The sequence below is a fragment of the Nelumbo nucifera genome, chromosome 2, assembly GCF_055504915.1.
Source record: "Nelumbo nucifera cultivar China Antique chromosome 2, China Antique-T2T, whole genome shotgun sequence".
NCBI classification, from domain to species: Eukaryota; Viridiplantae; Streptophyta; class Magnoliopsida; order Proteales; family Nelumbonaceae; genus Nelumbo; species Nelumbo nucifera.
Genome location: NC_142650.1, coordinates 13,248,169 through 13,273,723, shown reverse-complemented (window position 1 = coordinate 13,273,723; position 25,555 = coordinate 13,248,169). Strand labels below are relative to the sequence as shown.

Sequence of the window (25,555 nt, the reverse complement as noted above, 5' to 3'; positions counted from 1 at the left end):
CTGCTTTTGTTTTGAAAGGCAAGAACAAGTTGGTTTTGTATCAAAAAAACAATACATGTTTTTGTAACCATCAAAATAATGGTTTTTAAAACAAACAAATTTTGTAGTATAGAAATTATTATGATTTATGGATCACGATATTAAATAACCAGATGAAAACATGTTTTTAAAACCAGAAATTCAATAACATGTTTTTGGTTTCGGTTTTGATAAAAAAACATATGCACAACCAAGAACATGTTTTCTGTGTTTTGTTTTGAGAAACAATTTTGTTTTCAAACCAGATGGTTTTGATTTCTTTTTACAACTGGCAACAAGAAAAAAATTCACATTGTAGAAAACCCCCTTAGTTTTTCCACATTACCCTCATACAAGGAAAACATGTTTTCACACTAATATGCTGTAGAGAAATTCTTCAATTAATGCATTTCCTGTCAGAATCAGATGATCTCAGATTAGATGACCTTCAACTAAGGTTCAAAGTATGGGGTCTGAGTCAAGTATACTTGTGTATATAGAGAAGCAAATAAGCGGGACTGGCTAGTTAATTTAGGGCATGGCTGTTGTAATATTCTAGGCTCTATAGCTAATTTAGAGGATTTTTGCCAATATGTATACATTTATCGTTCTCTCTGCTTATGCATCTGTATGCATGACAGTCTGAGATTCAAAACAGGACTTATTATTCAGTACTCAATAGGTTCCCAACCAGGAGATCTCTAAACCAGCTGGGTCAGCAGATAAACATGACAATTCTACTAGTAGATTTTTACTATCAAATTTGCATCTGTTTTTGAGCATCCAAAATAATAACATATTTGACATCATCTCTCACAAACAGACCGGTTTTTCATTGAGGAGGTCCACTAGGATGGATTGTGGATCTTAAACCCACTTCACATTGTGACATGAACTCTTTTGCTTTCCAGTAGATGCTGGCACGAAACTTCTCACATGCTACCTTCTATGGGCCTAAACAATTCATTGCACCTGAGAATGGAACAACTAGATTTGCTCATAGTGTACATGCACTACAGTTTCCTAAGGTAGACACAGCAGCAAAGCCTCTCTCAGTTATGTGGGATCAGAGCTCAGTTGTTGCTTTAAATGATCATGGAACATGTTAATCTGACATCTGCAGAGCCAGAACCAGGTAAAAACTTTAACTTGATAACGATGACACTTACAAATTTATTTCTTCAAGTAATCAATTCTCAATCTTCTTCAGACACGGGAAAACTTGAACCTATTTATAAATTAAAACCATATAGCAGTAGTCACATGCTTAAATATCCTTTATCCCCAGAAAAATCTGATTCTTACAGGTTTCTGGCCTTTGTAAATTATTCTATAATATGTTTGTTTTATGTTGCTTTGAAGACATACTTCCTGAATTTTTTTCCAATTCCTACCTCTATTTTAGTTTTGTTATTTATTTTTTTTTTGGGTCATTGGGGGAGGGGTTATTATAATATTTACCATTTTAACGAGTTCTTCAAGGTACCTTGTCACTGCATCATCAGACCATACTGTCAAGCTATGGAATGTCGATGGTTTTAATTTGGAAAAAGTATTAACATGTAACTTTCAGCACAAATATCTACTTTATCTTTTGAATTTCCATCATTAGCAGGTTAGTAGTGATGACACTCGTTTTTCTCCTTATAATGCCATACATAATACATATATGCCACAGCATATGAACATCATCAGGTATGGGATTGTGTTTTAATTTCTCAACAGATGGCTCATACTTAATTAAATGGCAATGTAAATTATTCTCTAATTTATGATTATTCAGTCAGTATGCCTTCATGAGCATCCTACTTTGGCCTACATTGTCTTGAAATAAGATGGACATTAAGTAGAACAACCATTTATTGGAACCTAGGATATTACTTGGGCCAAAAGCTTGATATGACCCAATGATCATAGCCATTGCAGTCCTTTTTCTTCAGACCCATACTGAAATTTTCTAACCTATCAAAAAATGTAATAGATATGATGGTTAGTCTCATCCAACAGGATCAGATTTTGCTAGATCCCTAAGGTAGAACTAGTCAAGGTGTTAGGTGTATACCTACCCTTCTAAAGTGGGAGTCGCTAGAACTTGGAGGCACAAACATTAAGCATGGAGTTTTTCTTCCACATGATGCTTCATCAGATTCAACTTGTGAAATGTGGTGTGCAGAAACAGGGGAGACACCTTGGTATTTGAAGGGCATTAAATGGCCGCCATCTGCTGTGCTCTACAAGATGGCAAGTTTACAATAATGGTAGGTCATATTTTTTAGAGAAAAAATTGGGTGAGTTCTGTTGCATTTGATGTATATAAACACACACTATCAGGTGGTTTGTTATGTGTTTAGTTCCATTAGTATGGTCATAGATCGCTCACAATGTTTTCAGCCATGGATTTCAAGTTTTGCTAGTTGACAATTAACATTATTGGTAGTTTTGCAGATTCGTTGGAGATCATTTTAAATTTAGTGTTTAATTTTAACTTCCAGGCATTTGATCATGTCTTCATCACAAGAAATGGATAGTGGTGAACTAGTGACCACTGTTCCTTAGTTCAGTCCAATTGACAGGTGGAGTGATCTTTATCTTAATGATACAACATCTACTACTAATATAAAGCAGATACTTGCCCTGGGTTCCATGCAGATCATAAAAGATAAATCCAAATACCATATATCATATATATGGTTAATATTTACTTGCAAACATGCATAGCATGTGCTCTTACACTGGTACTAATAATGTGCAGAGGACAGAGCAAAATTTAACAATGATACAAGTTTTATTCAAGAAATAAGAAATCTAATTTAACAAACATTAAAGCAACTAAAAAAATACTATAAAAGAACATTAAAAATACAATAGAGCTCTTTACCTTTGTTTGATATAGAAAAGCATTCTTATTCGTTGCTCTCACCAAGTTTGTTTACAACTCATATTTTGTTGAGGAATCCTGTGAAATCTGAACTTTACATGGTAAGTGACCTGGTGGCTATTTACCCTATAAAACACGAAAGATTTGACATATCAAATTCTTGCATAAGATCTAGTAGTTAATATAGCCTTTTGAGCTAGTTGTTGATCTATAAGTACCCAAGGCATCTTGTAGGTACAGAGTAAACTGCATTTTCACTACACGTGTTACTCTTATACAGGTTCTCACAGAGACAAGAGAAATGTACTATATTCTTTTAACATATTTCTCTTGTCCAATGTTAAGGATTTCTCATGCTTGCAATTCCTGAGACCAAATCTAGGGTATTTGTGACATTAAAGTAACATCACCACTAGATTTAACTACCACAGTATCTGCTAAATTGACGAGTTTTTTCAATGTGTAGGTGGGTCTTAATTGGGTCATGGTACTGTTACATGGTAGTTGACAAATTTGGGAAGGCAGGTTCGTGTTAACTTCCTCTATTTTAGGTTGTGTTTGGTACGATTGCTGTTTGAGGGTGGGCCTTGACGCAACAGTTGGGTTGCTCCATTGCAACCTGGGTGACTAGGGTTCAAATCTCGGAAACAGCCTCTCTGTATGTGTAGGGGTAAGACTGCATACATCTGTCCCTCCCCAGACCCCGCATTGGCAAGAGCCTCATGCAATGGGCTGACCTTTTTCGGTACAATTTCTGTTTCTACCTGAAAGGTTTTGGGTTGACCAATACAAAGTGGTGACTGGTGAGAGATATGTTTTGTAACATCACATATGAGACTTTTTCTAGAATGATTAGACGTCAACCCCGTTGAAGAATCAATTTTTGGTTAAGTATCGATTTTTTGGCTAAATACCTCGTCATTTGGTCTGCTTCCAAGTGACCGATGAATCAGGCCGAAATGGAGAACTTTGGCTGCCAAGCTGAGTCAAGCTGGGCAGGATAGATGGCGAACTGACTATAGTGCCAAGCTACCTATGAGGTGCCAAGCTGACCAGGTGGTGAGCTGCCTGTGAAGTGCTGGGCTGACCAGGTGCCAAGATGCTTGTGAGGTGCTGGGCTGACCAGGTGCCGAGCTGCCTGTGATATGCCGGGCTGACCAGGTGCCGAGCTGAATTGATGAACTTCGTTGCTCTTTAGAGACCTACAAGGAACCAAATGTCAGAGGACCTGGGGTGGCTAACCCGGCGAGGTCGCTCCGATGCTTAAGTCAATACTCTCATAGTAGATTGCGAGCTAAAAATCACCAAATCTGAGAGCTAGAACTTGCTTACTTGCTTGCTCTGTCACTGGGGTAGGTGCCTTTATATAGGCCTTGCTTAAGTATCGCCCCCAAGATCTCCGGGAGGTCGTGTCTAACTAGTCCGAGATTCCTGGAAGTAACCGCCATGCACGTTGACCACCCTTCAGATCGTTCGACGTGGGCCAACTTCCAAGGATCGTGGGAGTGTTTGGATATGCATGCCGAATTCGTCGGTGAGCACGTCTTGCAAGTCGCTGGGTCGGAACATGTGCCAGACCGCCAGGTCGGTGCTTGTGTCAGGTCGCCAGGTTGGACACCATCAACTTGGCAAGTTGTTGCCTGAGTGGTTCCGGGTGTCACCTAGTTGTTCTGAGGTGCCATGTGTTACAATGTCATTAGAGGGCAAAATCCACCCTCATCATTTGCCCCCCACTCCCGAGCTGAAAGTAACTCGGCGAAGGGAGTAGATTTCTCCTTTTGGCCCGGAATGAATAATTCGATGAGCTCGTAAGCGTCGATTCAATTCCTTAGGCTCTGGGAGCGACTCACAGTCCGCTCCTTGATTTTGCCCATGCCGAAGAGGCGACTGGGTCTTATGTGGTGATGAGGTCTTTGCTAGTTCAGTATTTTGGCCCTTAGGCTCTGGGAGCGACTCGTAGTCCACTCTCCTTGATTTTTCCCATGCCGAAGAGGCGACTGGGTCTTATGTGGTACCGAGGTCTTCGCTAGTTCGGTACTTTAGTGCTATGGCTGCATTGCATCAGCCTCGTGACACCGGTCATCCACTCCTACAAGAAGCTACTAGGAGCTCGACCTACAGGGGCAGCACTACTGACTTTAGGTCGCCAGCTCGCACAGGAGCCTTGGAAGGCTCGATCAACAAGGGCGTTCATGCAGTCTGTTGGCCGCCAACTCCTGCGGAAGCCACGAAAAGCTCATCTTTGTAGAGGGGACCTCGTGGAGATGACTGATGAGGCTTTATCCGAGTTGAAATAAAGTTGATAGAGTTGCTTAGTCTGTTAACTATCAACTTCCTGCATAGTCTTTGAGTTCATAAAAAATGGAAACTATAAAGCGAGGGCTTTAGTTTCTAAAAAGTGAGGACTTAGCTTTCTGGAAGAAGAGGATTTAGCCTTTTAGAGGATGAGAACTTGACTTTTTGTAGCGTTTTCCACAGACGACACCAATTGAAGAATCAATTTTTGGTTAAGTATCGATTTTTTGGCTAGGTACCTCGTCATTTGGTCTGCTTCCAAGTGGCCGATGACTCAGGCCGAAGTGGAGAACTTTGGCTACCGAGCTGAGTCAAGATGGGCAAGCTAGATGGCGAGCTGACTATAGTGCCGAGCTGCCTATGAGGTGCCGAGCTGACCAGGTGGTGAGCTGCCTGTGAAGTGCTGGGCTGACCAGGTGCCAAGCTGCCTGTGAGGTGCTGGGCTGACCAGGTGCCAAGCTGCCTGTGATGTGTCGGGCTGACCAGGTGCTGAGCTGAGTTGATGAGCTTTGTTGCTCTTTAGAGACCTGCAAGGAACCAAATGTCAGAAGACCCGGGGTGGCTAACCCGACGAGATCGCTCCAATGCTTAAGTCAAAACTCTCATAGTAGACTGCAAGCTAAAAATCACAAAGTATGAGAGCTAGAACTTGCTTACTTGCTTGCTCTGCCATTGGGGTTGGTGCCTTTATATAGGCCTTGCTTAAGTATCGCCCCCCGAGATCAACTTGGCAAGTTGTTGCTTGAGTGGTTCCGGGTGTCACCTAGTTGTTCTGAGGTGCCATGTGTCACAATGTCATTGAAGGGAAAAATCCGTCCTCATCACCTGTGGAGTAAGAAACATCAATTTGACATTTCTACAAACATCCTCCTACACATGCATTTTTAAGGCATGCCGATTTGAATTTGAACTATAAACAGCCTAAAATAGCAGTTGTATGCCAATTTTTATTGATCAACCAGAGAATTTCAGGTAGAAACAGCAATGGTACCAAACACAACCTTAGGCCTCCTAAATATGCACATTGCTGGTCCCTGATATTGAAAGAGTGGAACAGGGTGAAGGGCTAAAGAACAAAATATAATGTCATCATCATCACCATCCATGCCTTATCCCAACAAAAAAGGAAAAGCAGAACAGCAGGACATAAGACTTCGGGAATGTTCATTAGGTCCATGGAGATGACGGTCCATCAAGTCTAAATGCTTATGGTTGGTTTTCTTTTGGGCTCTGAAACTTCTTTTCAAGAAGTGAAGAATGCAAAAGGCTAAGGTGCCTTTAGAAGGAAATAACTTTAACCAGAAGACATGTAGGCTGTCATATGTGGCAAGCCAACTGTATCTTTCCCAACTATAAAAGTCAGAAAAGACCACTTCTTTCTTCCTTTATAGAGACTTTCACCAAACCAATGGACATGGCAGGTGGGTGGCCAGTCTGCAGCCGGAGTTAGTCTGGCTATTTCCATTACAATTTGAGATTTGTAGATCATAATCAACAGCGCAAATTGAATCTCTGTTTTCCAGTGAAACGAATCAAAAAGATTGTTACCATAAGCTCTATAAACAAGTAAAAGTAACTGGATTGTGTAAATGCCATTGCAAAAGATCAAATGGGACCTTTTGATTGTGGACAGTTTTGTAGAGGAGCTTCTGCAATTGGGTCACAATTATAATCAAGTCAATCCTCTGTGTTACACCTGTATGATCATTTAACTTGTGAACTCTTGGAATGAGACTGTTACTTTGTTTTCATTTATTTTCTCAGTGGAGTTGTTCTCAAAAGCAGAAGTGTTGCTGTCTGATCCACTTCACATGGACTCAGTTATGGAACTGCAGATCTCTGCATGCTTTCACATGACAAAAAGACTTTCGTTCACAAAATGCTTGATGCAAAACTTGGTCATCTCAATTTAAATGGCCATCCGTTAAATCCGCATGTGGCTTGTGTACTGATGTAAACATGAATAACGAAATGCATCATGGATACATAAAATCATAGTTGGATGCACATGAAAAGAGGGCAACATCAGTTGGTATTTTATTAAAATATTCAACTACTCATTAATGCCAGACTACTTCAGTGATTTGTTTTAATTGCAGAAAAGAACTTACGCAACAAAACAAATAAAAAGATTGCAATTAACCAAAACTATAGATCAACGTACAAAACCACAATCCTCACACCGAGTTTTCAGAAAATAGAAAGTGAATAAAGAAAATTATTAAACAGATTCATATAAAGTGAATAAACCCCAATCCTTACCTTGGACCATAATTTCTCATACAAAAGACAGAGAAAGAAACAAAACAAACACCAACCAATATATCACCTAAGACCCAGATTGGTCTGTTTTCAAACAAAACGCAGACATCCATCGCCACTCCACCTGCCGCCTATATAGCAGTTAGAAAGCAGAAACTGCAACCCACCGCCATGGAAGAGAAAGAGAAGAAGAAACAGAAACATAAAAACTCTAATAAATCCTCATCAGATCCTACTTTCAAGCCGAGCTCCGACGTCAAAGGACTCCGTTTTGGCGGCCAGTTCATCGTAAAATCCTTCACCGTTCGACGAGCCTCACCTCTGGAGTTCCTACGCCTCCTTGCTCTGCCACCCCCTAACGCCCACCACTACCAGCATCACCACCACAATCAACACAGTAGCAGTCAGCCCTTTCCATCGACCACAGCCTTCTTGCCTACCAACTTCACCATCTTAGCACATCATGCGTGGCACACACTCACGCTCGGCCTCGGCACAAAGAAGTCTAAAGTAATACTCTTCGTTTTTGAATCCCAGAGCATGAAATCCAGCGTCGACCGTATATGGCCGCCTGAGATTCCCCTTGGAGAAGTGAACCGGAAGCTTATAAGGGGTCTTACCGGGTCCGAGATGGCTCGTTTCAAGTTTAGGAAAGGATGTATCACCTTCTACGTGTATGCAGTTCGGCAAGTGGGTAGTCCTGGGTTCTCGTGTGCGGATGACCTGAGAACAATTTTACAATCTGTGGTTGCACTTAAAGATTTCTTGGATCACACTGCAATGCTCGCATTACCGAGCCAGAAAAGCATCAGTTTCTCGCCTCCGGTTGCCATGGCTCACTAAAAAAAAGAAGATTCTTCTTTCATTCTATATTTCTTTGTTTAATTTTCCCTCCTTCTGTGTTCAATTTTTTCCTGAGAAAATTTGTTCCTCTTCTTTTCCCCTCATGGTCATGGGAAGCAGCGGATTGAAGGATTATTTTTGTTTGTGTGTTCTTTAATTTTCTTCATTATATGTAAGAGAAAAAAACTGGGATTTTCATGTTGAAATGAATACAGTGAGTTGTTGATAAACACCATGTATCAGTTCAGATTTCTCTCATCTCCAGTCGACTCGACTAGTCCAGTCTCCTTTCCTCCTCCCATAGGACGTGACGGGATCTGTCTCCTCACTAATGGGCGCCTCACATCTACATCCACCGTGCATTGGGAACATCTCTCGTGAATAATACGGGAAATGTTTCAATATATGATAGGAATCATAGGATGTGTGTATGTGAGGCGCCTGTGAAGCGCCAAATGTGAAGAGCAGATCAGATCTTCCATAGGACCATGGGATCGAACAGCTTATCTGCAGACGGCAGCATATACGAACTTCAAAGGCAAGGGCAAAAATGTGATTCTGCTAACAATGAGGGGGTATTGTAGGAATCAACCATCAATATGTTGCTGAAGCCTGAATGCCCTCTTTTTCTCTTTTCTGAATTTTTTTCGATGTTCCACCCAACAGGATTACAGGAATCACGAGGGATTTAATATCTTACACATGTTACCACGTGATCCATCCAAATGGGGGTCGTCAAGTTGGTGTCTCCAAATGATCCTGTCCGTCTGATCAATACTTTCCCCTCAATTTGGGATGATCAAAGATTTTAATAGTTGGCACACGCGGACATCTATGACATCCAGACCGTCCAAAAATTATTTAATTAAGGTAGTGGGGATTTATGTCTGAAGCTGGTCTATAATTTATATGCGTATGTGTGAATTTTAGTCCATCGGATAATGGGATGAAACAGTGGACCATGGTTGAGTTAAAGAGATGTTGCAGAGAAGAGAAACTCGGAAAAGGGCAAAAAAGAAAAATATATAAAAAAAGGAGGTAGTTGGATTGTTGGTTAAATGATGGATAGACACATTGACTCTCGTGAGACTTATGATGACAGGGGGAGGGTGAGGACAGATAGCAAAGCAGCTGTCTCGCACTATGCACCCAATTAGAAAAGCAGAGCAGCATTAATTGTTGAAGCCTCAAATGGGGGCCCAACCTTCCCCATCCCCTATCCCCACCTGCTTATTACTTTAGGAGACTTTGGTCTTCAAAAGGGAGGCAAGAAGCCAAGAACCTTCCTTTTCCACTCCCTCCTTTAATCATTCCTTTTAAAGTGTTAAGGCCTTTTTCTACTCCCTCCTTTAATCATTCCTGTTAAAGTGTCAAAGGCTCTGTTTGGAATCGGGAATAAATGAAGAACGATGTAAATAATTATATTGGTTTGATTTTATTATTGTTTAGAAGGAATGTATAATAATGATTAATGTAAAATTTTATTTTGATTCAATTGTGTGTATATTTGAATAGAGTGAAATTCTATGTCATGAATTAATATAAAATTCTATATTGATTTAATATTTATATTGATTGCATCACGTTTTTTAAAAATACAACTATCACTTAATAACGGTCATATAAAACATTATCAATGTACTTTTACACGGATTCTAAACGCAGCCTAATATAGAATTTACTCAATGATGTCATACATATATCATTGTATACATAAGGGTAACATACATGCACACATGATGATGCTACCGTTCATCTTACATTGACAAATACCACCCACCACTTGAGTCCAAATCAGTTCCTCCTAACTAAAATCTAATCCAAGTATCTAACAACTCACCCATATCAGAGTGCAAAGGGAAGGAAAACGTAGTTTATAGTTTATAATACCAAACAAAGTTTAGCGACTGATATTAGATTAGTGGGGAAATGAAGTAGCAAGTACCAACCAACTAATGGGTCGATCTCAATGTTTTGAACTTGCTCACTGTTATAAGGAAGCTAGGTGTGCGGACATGCTTACTAATATAGCTTTAAATCGGTTAATTCTATATAACTATCTAGATCGTCCTCCTTCATAGAGGTTTTGTCATTTATGTAAGACTTTCCAGGTGTTCCCCAATGGCGTTATAGTATTCGTTCTATTTTGTAGTTCTCAGTTTTCATCCAATGAAAAAATAAAAAAGTTATCACTGAAAATAAGAATGAGAGGCTGTGTTTAATTTTGGTTTAAATGCGGACGATTGTTGGTTTGTTTTCATTAAATACAGACCGGTATAAAATTCTGATGTAAATCATTTACTCTATTGACTTTTTCATATACATTATTTATTTATATCAAAAAACCTCCAATGGTCCATTAAAATTTTAAACGTATCAATTGACTTTTTCATTGATGGATGATTTTTCCACCAAAATCAAATACAATTAAGGGAACGTTTGCCAATAATACAAAAGTTCTAAATTGCAGACATAGTAGTTATGCCCATGATACAAATATTATATATTCGTTTCTGTATTAAAAAATGGAATGGAAAATCACTGTGGAAAAATATGTAATTTTTTTGTATAAATACATTTGCACACAAATAATAAGAACTTTTAAATATATGAAATAAACAAATAGAATACTTTGTTTTTCTAATAAAGCTTATACAAATATGATTATATTTTCTACGTCTTCATACGTTCAAAAGTTATTCATGCCTATCAAATTGCAACTCCAATACTCTGCTAGTGTGAATTCGTCACATACTATCAGTAGGCAATTAGCATTAAAATTTTGCCAAACTCTTGAAATGAGAAAATAAGATTCATGTAATCAATCTCAATCACCATATGGGAATAAGGCATAGATGATGATGATGATTAAATTATAACTCAAAAAAAAAAAGTAGTAGCTAGATTCACTTTTTAACATGTTAAACCTTTCATTTGTTTTTTTTTTTTTTTTTAATAAAGATGAATTAGATCTTTCTACCATACTATGTATACTTGTTTGAATTTTTCACCTAATATTTTTGTGTTCTTGAATATATACAAACTCTTTTCACATTGTATTTGTGCTGTAGCCTGTACGGGTATTATTAAACTATAGTCTTGAATTTTGTTTTTCTTTCAAAGAAGAAAAATTTGGGTTCAAGGTTCATAGTATTGACACATATCGACTTGTATTGATTGATATGTATCGTTTTGGAAGTTCTCCAATACGTTTTTATAAAGGGTGTATCGGGGTTCTGGCCGATTCAGGGGGTAGAGGAGCTTTAAACCGCCCCCGAACCAGTTTTAAAAAAATAAAAAAAAAGTAAAAAAAAAAAAAGACAATGCCAATATAACCCAATACACCCTACCGGTGTATCAAACATATTGATATTTTGAACCTTGCTTGAGTCTGCTTAATACAGTTTATTTTACATAATGGTTTATACGTAAAACCACCGTCCCCACTTCCAAGAAAAACAAATTATAAAATTCCACTGCTGATATTGATAAATCTACGTGGTCAGAATTCCTCTCTCTTTTCCATCAGATGGCATTTTCTGGCATTTCTGCCAGAGGCCAATGTGGACAGTCCATCCATAGGAGAGATTCTTTGGGCTGGGCATGGACCCTTCATAAATTAGCTACTCTGAGCCCATTTGGATTTTGGAGGGCTGTCCTACTATTGGTTTTTGGTTTTCATGGATTTTGAGACCCAGAGAATCAAACAGGAAACAGATTGTGTTTCCAAAATGCCAAATTTTCAGCATGAAATGTTAAGGCATTCCCCCCAAACTGCTCAGTTTTAGCTCTTCCAGCCCAGTATTACACAGCAGCCAGAACTCAACTCATAGCAGTAACGCGGTGAAATGGGCTAAAATTGAGCCGTTCTTCATATTTTATTTAGTTAGCCATTCGCGGGATAGGGAACCAGGGAAGGGAGAGAAAAGATAGAGCTTTTTCAGTTTTATAACTGGGTAATTTGAGTGTTCCTGCTATAAAAGAGAAAAAGAGACTCATAGGCTAAGCCTGTCTTGCCTGTGCCCACATATGGAAAAGTTTATGGATTGTTTGTTAGGTGAAGTCTTCTATTTCAGTCACATTTGACAACGATTCGTTTAAAGGGGTGTTCTATAGTGTGGATGAGAAATTAGTGGGTGTAGACTAATTCACATCACGCCTTTGGCAGAGACCAATCCACATCACACCATAGTCCACAGTTGTTTTTAACTGTGGATAGATTGTATGGATCGGACCAGTCTACACCACACTTTTTGATTTTATGTATCTCATATACATTTTATGGAAGATTTACATAGTCAATCATAAATATCTAATTTCTGCATTTTATATGATAAATAAATTTAAAAAAAAAGGCATCAATAAATTAATATGTAGGCAACAATTGTATTTTTTAAATAATTAAAAATATTATTTTAAAAATTACAAAAATTATATTTTAAATATTATTTTATTGATAAAATATTAAAAAATTAATATTTAAATAATAAAAAAAGAGTGGAGAAGGAGAACCATCGGACTTGTTTTACTATTTTATTGATAAAATATTAAAATTTAAAAATTTAAAAATTTAAAAATTATTAAAATATTAAATAAAATGAGAGTAATTGGACTAGTGTAGCATAAGTGTGTTAAATTGAAACCTTCCCACAAATAGTCCATACCATAGTGTGGACCATCCACGAGAAAATACTATGAACGATAAATTGGGGTGTGACACGTCCTTGTCCATGCTACTTTATAGCAAAACACCATATCTTACTATGGACAGAACCAAAACGATCTCATCTATGATATTTACACACTACCAAACGCCACCTGAACTGTTTATTATATAGATGGTCCTCGATCTAAACTCAAGTTCTTTTCATGTTAGTTTTATGGCTTACCATATACAAGATTACCGTCCACACATAGCAAAACACCATATCTTACCATGGATAAGACTAAAACGGTCCCATCCATGATATTTACACACTGCCAAACGCCACTTGAACTCTTTATTATATAGATGGTCCCCGATCTAGACTCAAGTTCTCTTCATGTCAATTTTATAGCTTACCATATACAAGATTACCGTCCATACATAGCAGAATACCATATCTTATCGTGCTACCAAACGCCACCTGAACTCTCTATTATATTGATGGTCCTCGATCTAGGCTCAAGTTCTCTTCATGTCAGTTTTATGACTTACCATATACAAGATTCTTTCTTTTTATTATTATTATTATTATTATTATTATTATTATTATTATTATTATTATTATTATTATTATTATTATTATTATTATTATTATTTCGCTCACAAATCAGTAGGCTCTATCTGTTGAAGTATTACATTAAAATTGAAGAACAAGTCAAAATAAAGAGAGATCATTTTGCCTCGTGGCATAGGAGTATTGTTGTGTGAAAGTTCTCAATGAGAGGGTAAGGCCGACACTAGGGGCTTGTTGGATCACCAGCAATTAGCAAAGCTGTTGTTATGGTAAGAACAATACCATTCTAAATTTTTGCCTACCCAAAAAGGGAAGACGAGGGGACTACTAATTCATCATCTCTATCTTCTCTCGTCACTTTTCATCCAAATTTCAAAGTCTACATGATAGAAACAACTGACTAGTCTGGTTGCACTCAACCTTGCTGATTTAAAATCCCAATCTCTCCGGTCCTGCTCCAATCCATTTGGATGGGCGAGCAGGGTGCCCATGGCTTTGTAGTTTAGTTTGTATGGTACGTCAGTAAGAAGATCATCTTTAATATATTCATATTCATAGTAACTCAACATCAATAAATATCGATACATTCGTACCCACAATTAATACATTAATTATTGGTTTTTCAAAAATAGGTATACAAGTCCCCAAAAAATGACATCGAACATGATATATCTTCTATCGCAACGTTGTTGAGTTGAGAGTTGAGACAATCTTCTTTTATGTTCAGACCACCGTTCGTGGATTATCTAAGAAGATAAACAAAACTTTAAATGCGGTAGGTTCGACCCCAGCATTTCTATCAGGTTAAATAAATGTAGTTCATAAACTGGACGGAGACACCTAAAACATGTACGGCCAATCTATACTTAATGCTAGAGCATCATATTTAGAACTCAGAACTCAACTCACAAGGATTATTTTATTTGCGATGGCCATACCTTACCTACCCAAATACCCATGTTCCATTCACATTACCTGCCAACATCTCCAACAAAGAATGTGGAGGGTTTCAGGCCTTACAACCTTCCTATATAAATCTTATGCGAGGGCAGTCTCATGGTTGTCAATTTGTGTTTTTGTATATTCTTGTGAATTTGATATATCTTTACCAAACGCTTCCATCCAGCGGGGATAGCTCAGTTGGGAGAGCGTCAGACTGAAGATCTGAAGGTCGCGTGTTCGATCCACGCTCACCGCATCAGTTTTATTTGTAGTTGATTAAATAAGATGTGGGTCGGGCTAGATTGCTTATGCTTTATGGTTTATTTTCTGGTTCCCCAAACCTTAATTGTTTTATGTTTTAATTTTTAAATAATTAATAATTATTTATATTTTATATATTATTTTTAATAATTTTTTTTATAATACAAAAATAATAATAATTAATTTCAGTTAGGATTGTTTATCAAAATGATTAATCAGATCCAATTCAATGCAAGTTGGTTGATTTTTTAATACTTCCGATCGGCTTTGGCTAGCAATTTTCCAATCCGAGTAGGTTGGGTCAATTTCGGTTTGGCCAATTGTAAACTGACTAAAACTGAACTGATCCAACATATATATATATATATGTGTGTGTGTGTGTGTGTGTGTGTGTGTGTGTGAAAAAATGGAAAAACTCCTATATTTTTTAGTCTAAAATATTTTATATCATAGATTTAGTTTTATTAATTGATTTTTTTTAATAATACTACTATAATTTTTTAAATTTAAATTTAATTATAAAAATTACTTTTTTCTTTTAAGTTTAACTCTTTTGATTCAACCAACCAAACCAATAATCGACCCAAACCGATATAACCCGAGTTGGCCGGGTTTCAATAATGGCTAGTCAATTTCAGGTGACCAACTCTCCAACCTTACCAAGTTGATTTGGTTAGCCAAATAACTTGCAACCAAACCGAACCGGCCTGTGAACACTCCTAATTTTATTTAAATTAATAGTCTAATATCTAAGAATAGTTTAATCTCCAATAATTATTGAAAATTTATAGCAAAAATGCACAATTATTGAAAATAATTTAATAATAAAAATACAATAGTTATAAAAATACAATAAATACAATTATTATTAACGTATTTAAAAGGTTTCGTTATTTTAATTTTATTTATTTTAAAGTTACTACATAATATTAAATATTATATTATATAATTATTTAGCTATTTTTAATATTTCATTATTTAAGATATTTAGTTATTGAAATATTTAGATAATATTTTTTAATGTTAAATTTTTATTATTTGAACAACAGTTTAATTGAATAATCCATAAAATTATAACTCATACTATTAGTACATAATTTCGTGATGAACAAAATATAAAATTATTAATAATATAAATATTATTAAATACCATTATAATTATTTTTTGTAGTTTTAATAAATATTTTAAATCTATTATATAATTTTGTTATAATATTTAAATAATTCTTAAATTTTTTAATTCAAACTTTCTTTAGATAGATATAGATAAAAAGTGGGGGAGAGTATAAATAGAAATTAGAGATAATTTAGGACAAAGTGGGGGATAGCGGTGCCACTTGGTTAGATAATAGAAAAGTAAAGTCATATTTCTTTATCTATTGGTTGTTGGAGATAATTTAGCCTATGTTGTTTCCTTATTGGTTTCATGGTTAATTACATGGATTTAAAAATAAAAAATAAAAAATTAAGAAGGGAGGTTGGAGAAAGGAGATGCATGATTGCATGAACAACCTTGCTTTATGTTTAAGCCTTGAAAAGACCGTGAGGTTTTACCTCAAGGGCTTAAGTTTTTGATAGAAAGAGATATAAGCCTAAAGTCTCAAGCATGAGGCGCAGAAAGACCTAAAGCCACAAAAACCTCCGACAATTTAGTTATTTGATTTTGATACGGAAAAAAGAACCATTGTTGGTTGTTTTATTAAATGCTAAAAGTCTAGAATATGTTAATTTTATGAATACTTCTAAGTTCTATTACTCTATCCTAATTTATTATATGTTCGTTTTATAAGTTATAAAATCTTTTTTTTTTTTTTAATTTGAAGCTAACGTGTTTCTATGCTTCACTTTTTTTGAAGCATTACGACTCAATTATGCCTTCAGTTTGGCTTTTCAGTAAGTTATTTATCGAGATAAGTAAATGCATTTACCTATGTTTTTTTTTTTAATTTCTCAGGCAATAAGATAATAACCATTTTAACCATAAAAATCCATTATTAAAAGAGATATTTTTATCTTATTTAAGTATTGGCAACTTTCTCCCAAGTAAGAAAATTACTTATCCACCTGGGAGATGGTGGGTAAATGATACCAGGTTCAAAAAATCTGGTATCTTTTGGTACAGGTGTTTCGAGATCCCACCCTTTTTTTAATTCCTCAAAAACCAAATTTTGAAAAAAAAAAACTAAAAATATATATATTTCCATGTGTATCAAAGTACCGACACGTCTCTGCCGATACGCAAAGGCGTATCGATACTTTGAACCATGATGGCACTAGAAAAATAAATTTTTACTCCCCACTAATCTGAAAATTAAATATGAATTTCTTAGCGAATCCGATTGACCAACTTCCCCCCTCTCACAATCCCCTAATTTTGAACTGACAACGGTAGTTTCAATGAAACGCAATTTCAACTCTAAGAGCGGCCACTTTGTATAAAAAAATGCCAAAGGTTAGATGTATATTCTGTCTACCCCCCCAAGACCCAGATAGATAGCTTGGAGAACTGTGATTTTTCTAAATGCTTTTTAATATTTTAATATCAATTTCCTTTTGATGTTAACAATCGACCAGCAGAATAGGAGATGAAGCCAATTGATAGAACCAGATGGCATTGTGATTAATAAATCTGAGGTCAGACCAACAAGTGAACTCACACATTTAAGGATCTGGAAGGACATTTTATCCCGTTCTAATGATGGTGATACAAGCAAATAAGTTTTCCAATAATAGCAATACCTCACAACAAACTAGCAGTTGTTTTTTAACACGGAAGAACAATGCTACTATGAACAATAAGTGAAGCCCATAAATTCTACTCCCCAAGAACTGAAAATCTTCCCGTTGTGTGGACCTGCTGTCAACTTCAAGATTCAGATAATAAGGGTGTGTTGTTGATAGAAGATGTCTCCTGGCTCAATCACAGAGGGTTGACAGGCGTGGAATTTAGTACATATATCCGTTGTCTCTAGAATATGCTGTGCATTGTCCAGGATCAAAGGAGCATACTCAAAAACCAGCTTCTTGCACTGCCATAGTTGAAAAAAGAATAGACACATGAGGGGAAAACCAAAACCCAACTTTCAAAATATTTATAACATGATCAAGTCATGGATTCATCTGTCGCTTTCCTGCTTCATGCTTTCACACCTCTGTAATTCAGTGCACTGTTTCACTGTGAGGACACTCCAAATTTTGGCACTCTGGTTTGCCTTGTCACTCAGATATTCTTAACAATTCATGAGCAACATCCTAATGGACTCGGGACAGCTAATGCCAAATTGTAATAACAGCTTACAGAGCCTATCTATCAGTATGGAACTGGCTTGGCTTTGTGGTGAACTAAAGAAATGGCCCATTAACTGGACAAGACTAGATTAAAGAGGTGGCCCTTTGGAGCTTATCTTAAGCAATAAATGATAGAAAAAAATCAATCTTGAAAACCAAAGGTAGATTTTGACAGTTTAGTAACCATAACTTGATGGAAACTAGAAGCATTTGAAGTCATTTAAATAGTCTAGGAACAACATTCGTAATTATACACTAATGAAGAGCAATGCACCTGGATATTTCACATGAGTTCCTGAATAGTACTTACCTCCTTTAAATAGCCCTCCACCGCATCACATCCCTTTAGAAATATCTCAATTATGTCTAACTGAGATAACACAAAAAAAAAAAAAAAGATTTCTCATCAGTATAAAGCTTACATAGCCTTGAAACACAAAAAGGTTAATAAACTAGTTTGTCCATGTTCTTTTTGAACCCTCAGGATTGGCTAGTTTGCAGTGCAATTTCATTTTCATTGGTGAAAAAGTATGGGAGTGCAAATGATTCGAGTGTAAATTCTGACTTATTTTTGCTTCAACTCTTGCCTTATTTTGTTTGTTTAGAGTACAGATCAAGTAAAGAAAAACATGAAGCACAGTGAAAGTAGAAATGGACCAGAATTTGCATTCTCAAGAATTTGTACTAATGCAAATGAAATTGCACTACAAACAAACAGAGCCTCATCCACAGATTATTATACAAGCTGCTGACTGGATGAAAAAGGTAAACGGAATCCTCAGAAAGTTTTTCCTCAAAAAGTTGAAACTTGACTTGAAATATACACTAGATGGTTTTGTTGAGATAGACAACCAATTATTCCCCAGGTTATTTACAGTTTTGAACAAGCCCAGGTAAGGAGAGAAGGGTGATAGGTTTACTTGCAAATCAGAATGCTTAACTGTTTTCTTTACATGTTCATCATGAGACCCGTCAAAGAAAAACCTGCCATCCAAATGTAGACACCCAAGGCATTCCAAATGTGTGTGATACTGGCATACACCTTAAATACTATGCAAAGGTATTTACAAAGACCCCAGTTGTCTCTTAGAAACAATGCCAGTAGAAGCATGATATTATTTTTTTTTTGATAGGCCATGACATGATTATTTTTACCTTTTTCTCACAGTTAACAAGATCAAAGCATTTTACTAAATATAGAAAAAAGTACAAAGAACCTTCTATCTTTGGGTACAAGGACCAAGAAAATAGAAAATATCAAAATACAGCCACAAAAAAGACTACCCAAGTACAGAAACCATTCTTTGATGACTACCCTGGTAAGAGTCCAAACCCCAATGAAAGCATCTATTCAACCCCTTCGGCCCTTCCCTAGCAAGAGCATTACTAATGCATGGGCTGAACAAGGTGTTCATTCTAGCAGTCAATGCCCTTCCCTGATAAAAGCATCACATGATCATAAATGTACAAGAAGCCATGTCAGACATCGTTCATGATTGTCAGTTACAAAATGTCATTTATTTATGATCAACAACACTTTTATCTGGGTAAATATCTTTGTTAGATTTCTGTTTATTTCAAATATTACCTATAAAACCGATGTGACTTTCAGGTCCTATCAACTTAGCTACATTTTGTTAATTAGACACATTCATGAAATAAAGTAACTTAGGAAAACACCACATAGTAAATGAAAAAAACCATATTTGGCATCTTTTCAGATTCTTTGAGGTTGGTCTGTCAGTAACGTACAAGCGTCAGTCAGCACATCTAGTGGCTCAAGTGGGAGGACCAGTGATATGCTGTATCAGCACTCTTGTAAGAGAAACCATATAGCCTTTGGGGCCCATATGTAAGTTCAAGTTAGGATGTTGATGATTAAGTCAAAAGCTTAGCTTTTAATAGTCTTTCATTCATGTTCTGTTTGTATCTTGTGCTATTTGAACCCTATCTAGGAGTTTTTTGAAAAAGGTGACTCATAAGAGAAGATAGTATTGAGGTTGTAATGTGATTTACCTAGACTAGAGCTAGGGTAGAACTAACCCAAGCCTGGCCAGACTCGGCCCACCACAATCTTTTCCTAAGCCTGGGTCCAAATTTTCAGGCTACAGGCTGGACATAGGCCTGAAAAGTGAAAACTTGGGCTGAACTGGGGTTAATGCATCAGGTAGTCTGAGCCAGTGTTGCATTAACTCTCCTAAAGGGCCCAACGGTCCATGTCAGAGACATCAAACTCTGACAATTCATAGATTGTTGAGGGACACCTTCTATTCTCATTGCTTATTTGACATAAATGAAAAATTAATGTACACATTGAATGCCATTTTTCCTACAAAAGTTTTATTAACAAACATAATCCTTTTAAAAGTTCTTTCTGTAGGTTTATAATGTTAAAATTCAATAAATATGGAGTATTTTAATAGTTTACACTTGTTTATAGACATATCCATGAGTCTTGCTTTTTCATCCAGCCTAGTCAGAGTTCTTGTCGCATGTCCATTTCCATGCAACACTAGCCCGGGACTGATCAAAGCTCAGCTCAATGTAGGCCAAAGTATGCTCTTGGCTTCATTCCATTGGGGTTAAAATTCTGGACAGAGATATAGGACAGGTATCCCATTTAATATGCTTATATCATGTGTTTATATCTAACTTTGAAGCTAGATGCCATCCCTTAAGACTTATGTCTTGCCAAGTTTAATTAAATTTCTAACATGTGGAGATATTTTTATAGTATAATTTGTTAGTAAATCTAGTATGCTAGGTGTGTTCAGGTATCTGAATATAGTGTATCATAGACCCAGATGTGTATTGGTTTAGGTTGGGCTTGACCTCAGTCCCTAAGTTTCATATTTCCCACCCAAGTTGCATCCCAGATTAAGTATGCAAGTTTTCAAAGTTATTTTAAGAACGGAAATTTGGGGAAAAAAAACTGCTATTTCCATTGCTATCCATATGATGATAAAGGCTTTCTCAATTTTTTTTATCTGGATTTCTCTTTTATGATTTTTGTAGATGCAAAATTTCTTCACTGCTGGTGTCACTAGTTCAGGACCAGCATTTTCATACTATGATTAGTTTATTCAAACATCTAATGCCTTTTAAGTTTGATTTGATCTGCTGTTAACAATATATCAACAGTCTGAATGCAGCAATAGAAAATTCTTGATTGCAAGGACTAATTTGGCTTATTCTTAAGGCTTTGGAAGCAGTACAAATGCAAATATGTACAGCATAAATACATACAAAATAACACAAAATATAAGGTTTTGCACTCTACATATTTGCATTTGTACTCCTTCCAAACTCAGCCTAAAGGGTAAATGATAGTCTGTAAATAATTTTGTGAAGTTCAGTTCAATCAAGTTTACTGGTGTAATTTAAATTTCATTTAAGCTTGACTTCTTTCAGCTGATTACAAGCCGGGCAGACCGCGCCGCGGTCTTTTTCCATTTGGTTCGTAACAGATCTAGCTGCCAAAAGTCGGTAAGCCAAAAAGGCGAGAAGCCCATTTTGGGCTGGTTTCGGAAAGCTCCAGATGGAGCTTTTCGCATCTTTCTCACACGGAAAGACATGCAGTAGCCAAACTAGCTTCGGGCTGCTCAGATCTTCATGCAAAAGCTCAATGTGTCTTTTGACTGTCAGAGCTACTAGAAGATCTTTTTTTTTTTATTATCAATAGCTACTAGAAGATCTTCCCAAAAAGACTTGCCAAATGGCCCCTATATTTGGGTCTGTCCATGGTCAGTTGGTTTTGCTCTTAACTGTGCATGACATAAAGTTCCATATGGTGAAACAGATAAATATCAGAGTAAGCAACATTGTAAAATTAAGTCTAACTATACTGATATACCACATTATGTTACCAAAAGAGTAGAACAAATGATTAAGTACAAACCTGAGTACCAGGATCTTTCAACTTAACCAAAATTTCTGCCACAAAACGATGGCACAGTGAACAACTATTTTGATGCTGTTTCGGAGTACTTAACATCTTGTTACAGAGGTTCACTTTCTTGCAGAACTCTCCAGGTTGTATCTCAGAAATCTCTAAGAAGAACAGAGGGCCATAATAGTCTACCAGTGTGATACACTGCCAAAATAAATTTCTTTAGGAAGTTAAGAAACTAAACACAGTTCAATGCAGTAACAAGATAAATATAGAGCAAATTTTGATCTAAGGCTGTCTATTTTACAAAAGAAAGAAATCCCAAAGGCACCTGCAGACTTTGAACCTACTTTGTCAATTTCTTTGGAACCTAGAAATATTCCCAATTATCAATCTTAGCACCAAAATGGAAGTCTACATTTTCTGAAAGTACTGGTATAACTAAGTCATATTTAATATCACAAGTTCACAACATGAAACTTGTCATGCTTACTAACATGTGTGGGATTATGGGGCATATAGGAACATATTGGGTCCTTGGAATTTTCAGCTGCATTTACCATAACCAATCAACTGTCATGGCTCCTTTTGTGCAGGAGAGTCCCTGAACAAAATTTTCCCTGCTTTTGAGTTTTGAACTAAAACAACCCTATAAATATTAAATTGTATGTTTTAAGCATTTAAAAAACAGGCAATACTGTCTCAAAAGAGGAAAAAAAAGATAAAATAAGATGGTTATTTTAATCTCAACAGGCATTTAAAATATTTCGATGAGAATATCCCAAGTAAAAAGGAGACTGGCAATGGCCATCTCCAATAAGAAATCCCAACTTTTGGTCTGTATTTAGGAAAAGAATATCTTATCAATGGAAAAGATAACTTCACTAAAGTGGTCATAAACCACGAGATCTTCAAAAAAGTTAACCAACACAAGAACCTTATAAGCTACCCCACACTCCCAATGCCCCTGCCCCTCCCCCTGCCTATGTGCTACCATGCATGATATATTGTCAAATCTTGCATGAGTTAGTATACAAGGTGATACGCTAATCAGATTGATCAAAGAAAAAAAAAAAAGAAAAAGGTGATTCACTAATCAAAGTTTAGCAGATGAATCTCAGAGGCATATCACCAAATAAATAATTTCCCATTGTTACCTGCTGTTTGAAAGAGTGCAAACTAGAACAGGCAACATGAAGCATGTCTATGACCTCAGATTGGGTCTTATTTTCACCAAGGTAGTATAATGCCTGTGCAGTGAACTGTTCACACAAATCACACACTCTTTCATTCCTTGGAATCAAATCAAAAGCTTGAAGCTTGTTTTTGAGCTCCTTTAAGTGTATTTGCCTGACTAAAATCATGAACCATGAAAGTATTAACACTCTTTTTGTCAAAAAAAAGAAGGTAAAATGATCTATATCAATTTATAAAAGAAAAGCCAATTTCACATCTCCAAAGAGTTGCAATGCACTATGGAGCCTAAGAGGATTCCCCACTTGCTCAGATCAATTAAAATAAAATATTTGTTTCTGGATCTCATTTTCCCAAGTATTCATTTGGGAAAAATCTTCCATAGCAGGTATGAGAATGTCTGGAAGCCAGAAAATTACAGCATCAAACTATGTAACCATTTATATACCACAGACAAACCATTTTGCTCAAGGTAATGTATGTATTAGGAAATTAAAATCTCATGAAGAAAATATAGGAGAAGTTTCAAACAGTAACATGGTGGGGTATGGTGCTTGGAATCAGTCTAAAAACTTACCATATACATCAGGGACGACCATCTCCCTCTGTGAAATATCAGAGATCTCCAGGACCCTGGCATCAACATAGACCCAGCTGATACCCAATACAAGAAGAAATAAAAGCCCTCCTCTCACAACCATGGTGCCTGAAAAAAATATATATAATAAGCACCAAACTTAACAATCTTGTCATGGCCAATTTAGATAAATATCACAAATCTTCCGGTTCTATTTGATCAAAAGCATAGGTGAATAGCACTCACAGTGCCTGAAAAAAAAAAAATGGTAACCCAACTAAACAATCTCACCACAGCCAAATTAGCTAAAGACAGGAAATCTTATAGTTCTATGTAATTATAACTAGAGGTGAGTCTGGTCCTTAGCTCTTTTAAAATGATAAGAACTGACAATAGCCACTCAAATTCAACAAATTACAATAGGATAAAATCATAAAAGAACAGGCATATTAATAGTTAATTTTAGTTGAAGACTTTTCCATGGATCATACCAATTAATATGGGTTTGTGGTTATTCCTTTCCTAATATGTTGCCCCATCAGAGAACTAATTTAATCTTTAATCTGAGAATTGCATTGCATGACAAGCATCTAACATGGTTGGAAACCAGTTCAAGACATCGAGACAACCCAAAACAGAGTATTCGGCAGCAGCCAGATCTAACCAACTTCACATACTTGAACACCCATCATGTAAGTATTTGAAAAAACAGAATCACCGAAACAAAGACATACATGTGTTTCTATGCCGACACACTGGTGGTTATCCTGTTGTACAATTCATTATGATTTCCCATAACTTACAGAATCAAAAACATATAAATTTTGGGTAAGAAAATTATAGAAATACATAATAAACAGCTATCGCAGGCATATTAGTCAATAGTTTAGTTGTGGGAAAAGCAGAAACAAAAACTCAAAATAGTTCAGTTTTGAAGCTAAACTTTAATTTCCATAGCACGAATATCAAACTAAAAGTAGAGAAACGCGTAACAAATCCCTGAATTCATATACCCCAAACAACAAATCAATCCAAACATCCTAATAACTATAGTCAAATAACATAGCTGTGAAGAGAAAACATGGAAGATTAAGGCATAATTTTCACATAGATCAAAATCAAAATAAGAAACCCAAAAAAAACTCAAATTCAAACAGATGGAAATAATAGATTATACCTGAACAATTGTAAATAAAGAAAGTAAAACCCTTTAGTTGTTAAAACTTAGAGAGAGAGAGAGAGAGAGAGATCAAATTCCAAACATGAACATGGTCCGATGCGCGGAGAGAAGAGTGGAAGCAAGAACAATTACCTTACCCAGAAGAAAGGAATCAGAGCTGGAGAGAAAAGGGTATTAGCCTTCCCTTGCTGGGGTTGCGGTGCGGTGGAGTTGGGGAAAGTCGCAAGCATAAGCAAATACTTATCAGCTCCCATCGGGCCACAACAGGACGAAAATGGAGTGACCAGATTACCTGTCAACATAACACATTCCAACCCTCTACCAACATCATCTCACACCGCAAATCTGATATGGGTTTAAGTCTCAAGTTAAGATGTGCGGTGTGAGATAATATTGATAGAGGGTTGGAACGTATTTTGTTGCCTAAAAGTCTCAATTCGAAAATGGAACTGACCACACCAGTGGAAGCTTCATTCGTCCCTCTTGCTTGTCCCGCTGGTAATAACTCTCTCCCCATATCTTAGTTTCCTGCTATAATATATTGGGCCCAATCTTGGCTCAGACCGGGTTCTATTTTGGACTTATGATTTGGTCCACATGTCGCTATATTGTATCTCTCGTCCTTGTTTTTTCCTATTTTTGCCTCGTGCTACATTTCTTGGCTCATTTATAATTTGAAGTTATGCCAAAACTTTGCTTGAAAAAATCA

The 25,555-nt window shown here is 36.4% G+C and overlaps 2 protein-coding genes and 1 non-coding gene across 5 annotated transcripts; 2 read left to right on the top strand and 1 right to left on the bottom strand.

Annotated features, from left to right (window-relative positions):
- Positions 1 to 5,852: 5,852 nt before the first annotated feature.
- LOC104597198 (uncharacterized) lies at positions 5,853 to 8,502 on the top strand. Its single transcript, XM_010258637.3, has one exon. The coding sequence runs from the start codon at positions 7,625 to 7,627 to the stop codon at positions 8,294 to 8,296; it is 672 nt and encodes a 223-aa protein (XP_010256939.1). The 5' UTR covers positions 5,853 to 7,624; the 3' UTR covers positions 8,297 to 8,502.
- Positions 8,503 to 14,640: 6,138 nt separating this feature from the next.
- TRNAF-GAA (transfer RNA phenylalanine (anticodon GAA)) lies at positions 14,641 to 14,713 on the top strand. Its single transcript has one exon. It is a non-coding gene; the product is annotated as a tRNA-Phe (tRNA).
- Positions 14,714 to 17,313: 2,600 nt separating this feature from the next.
- LOC104597199 (uncharacterized) lies at positions 17,314 to 25,123 on the bottom strand. 3 transcript variants are annotated; one of them, XM_019197765.2, is made up of 6 exons: positions 24,984 to 25,123; positions 23,667 to 23,795; positions 23,053 to 23,249; positions 21,905 to 22,099; positions 18,317 to 18,376; positions 17,314 to 17,747 (listed from the first exon to the last, which is right to left on the bottom strand). In XM_019197765.2, the coding sequence occupies exons 2-6, from the start codon at positions 23,788 to 23,790 to the stop codon at positions 17,592 to 17,594; spliced, it is 732 nt and encodes a 243-aa protein (XP_019053310.1). In that variant the 5' UTR covers positions 23,791 to 23,795; positions 24,984 to 25,123; the 3' UTR covers positions 17,314 to 17,591. The 3 variants fall into 3 exon arrangements, with proteins under 3 accessions (XP_019053310.1, XP_010256940.1, XP_010256941.1); XM_010258638.2 differs by having other exon boundaries at positions 24,979 to 25,116; XM_010258639.3 differs by having other exon boundaries at positions 24,844 to 24,990.
- Positions 25,124 to 25,555: the final 432 nt, after the last annotated feature.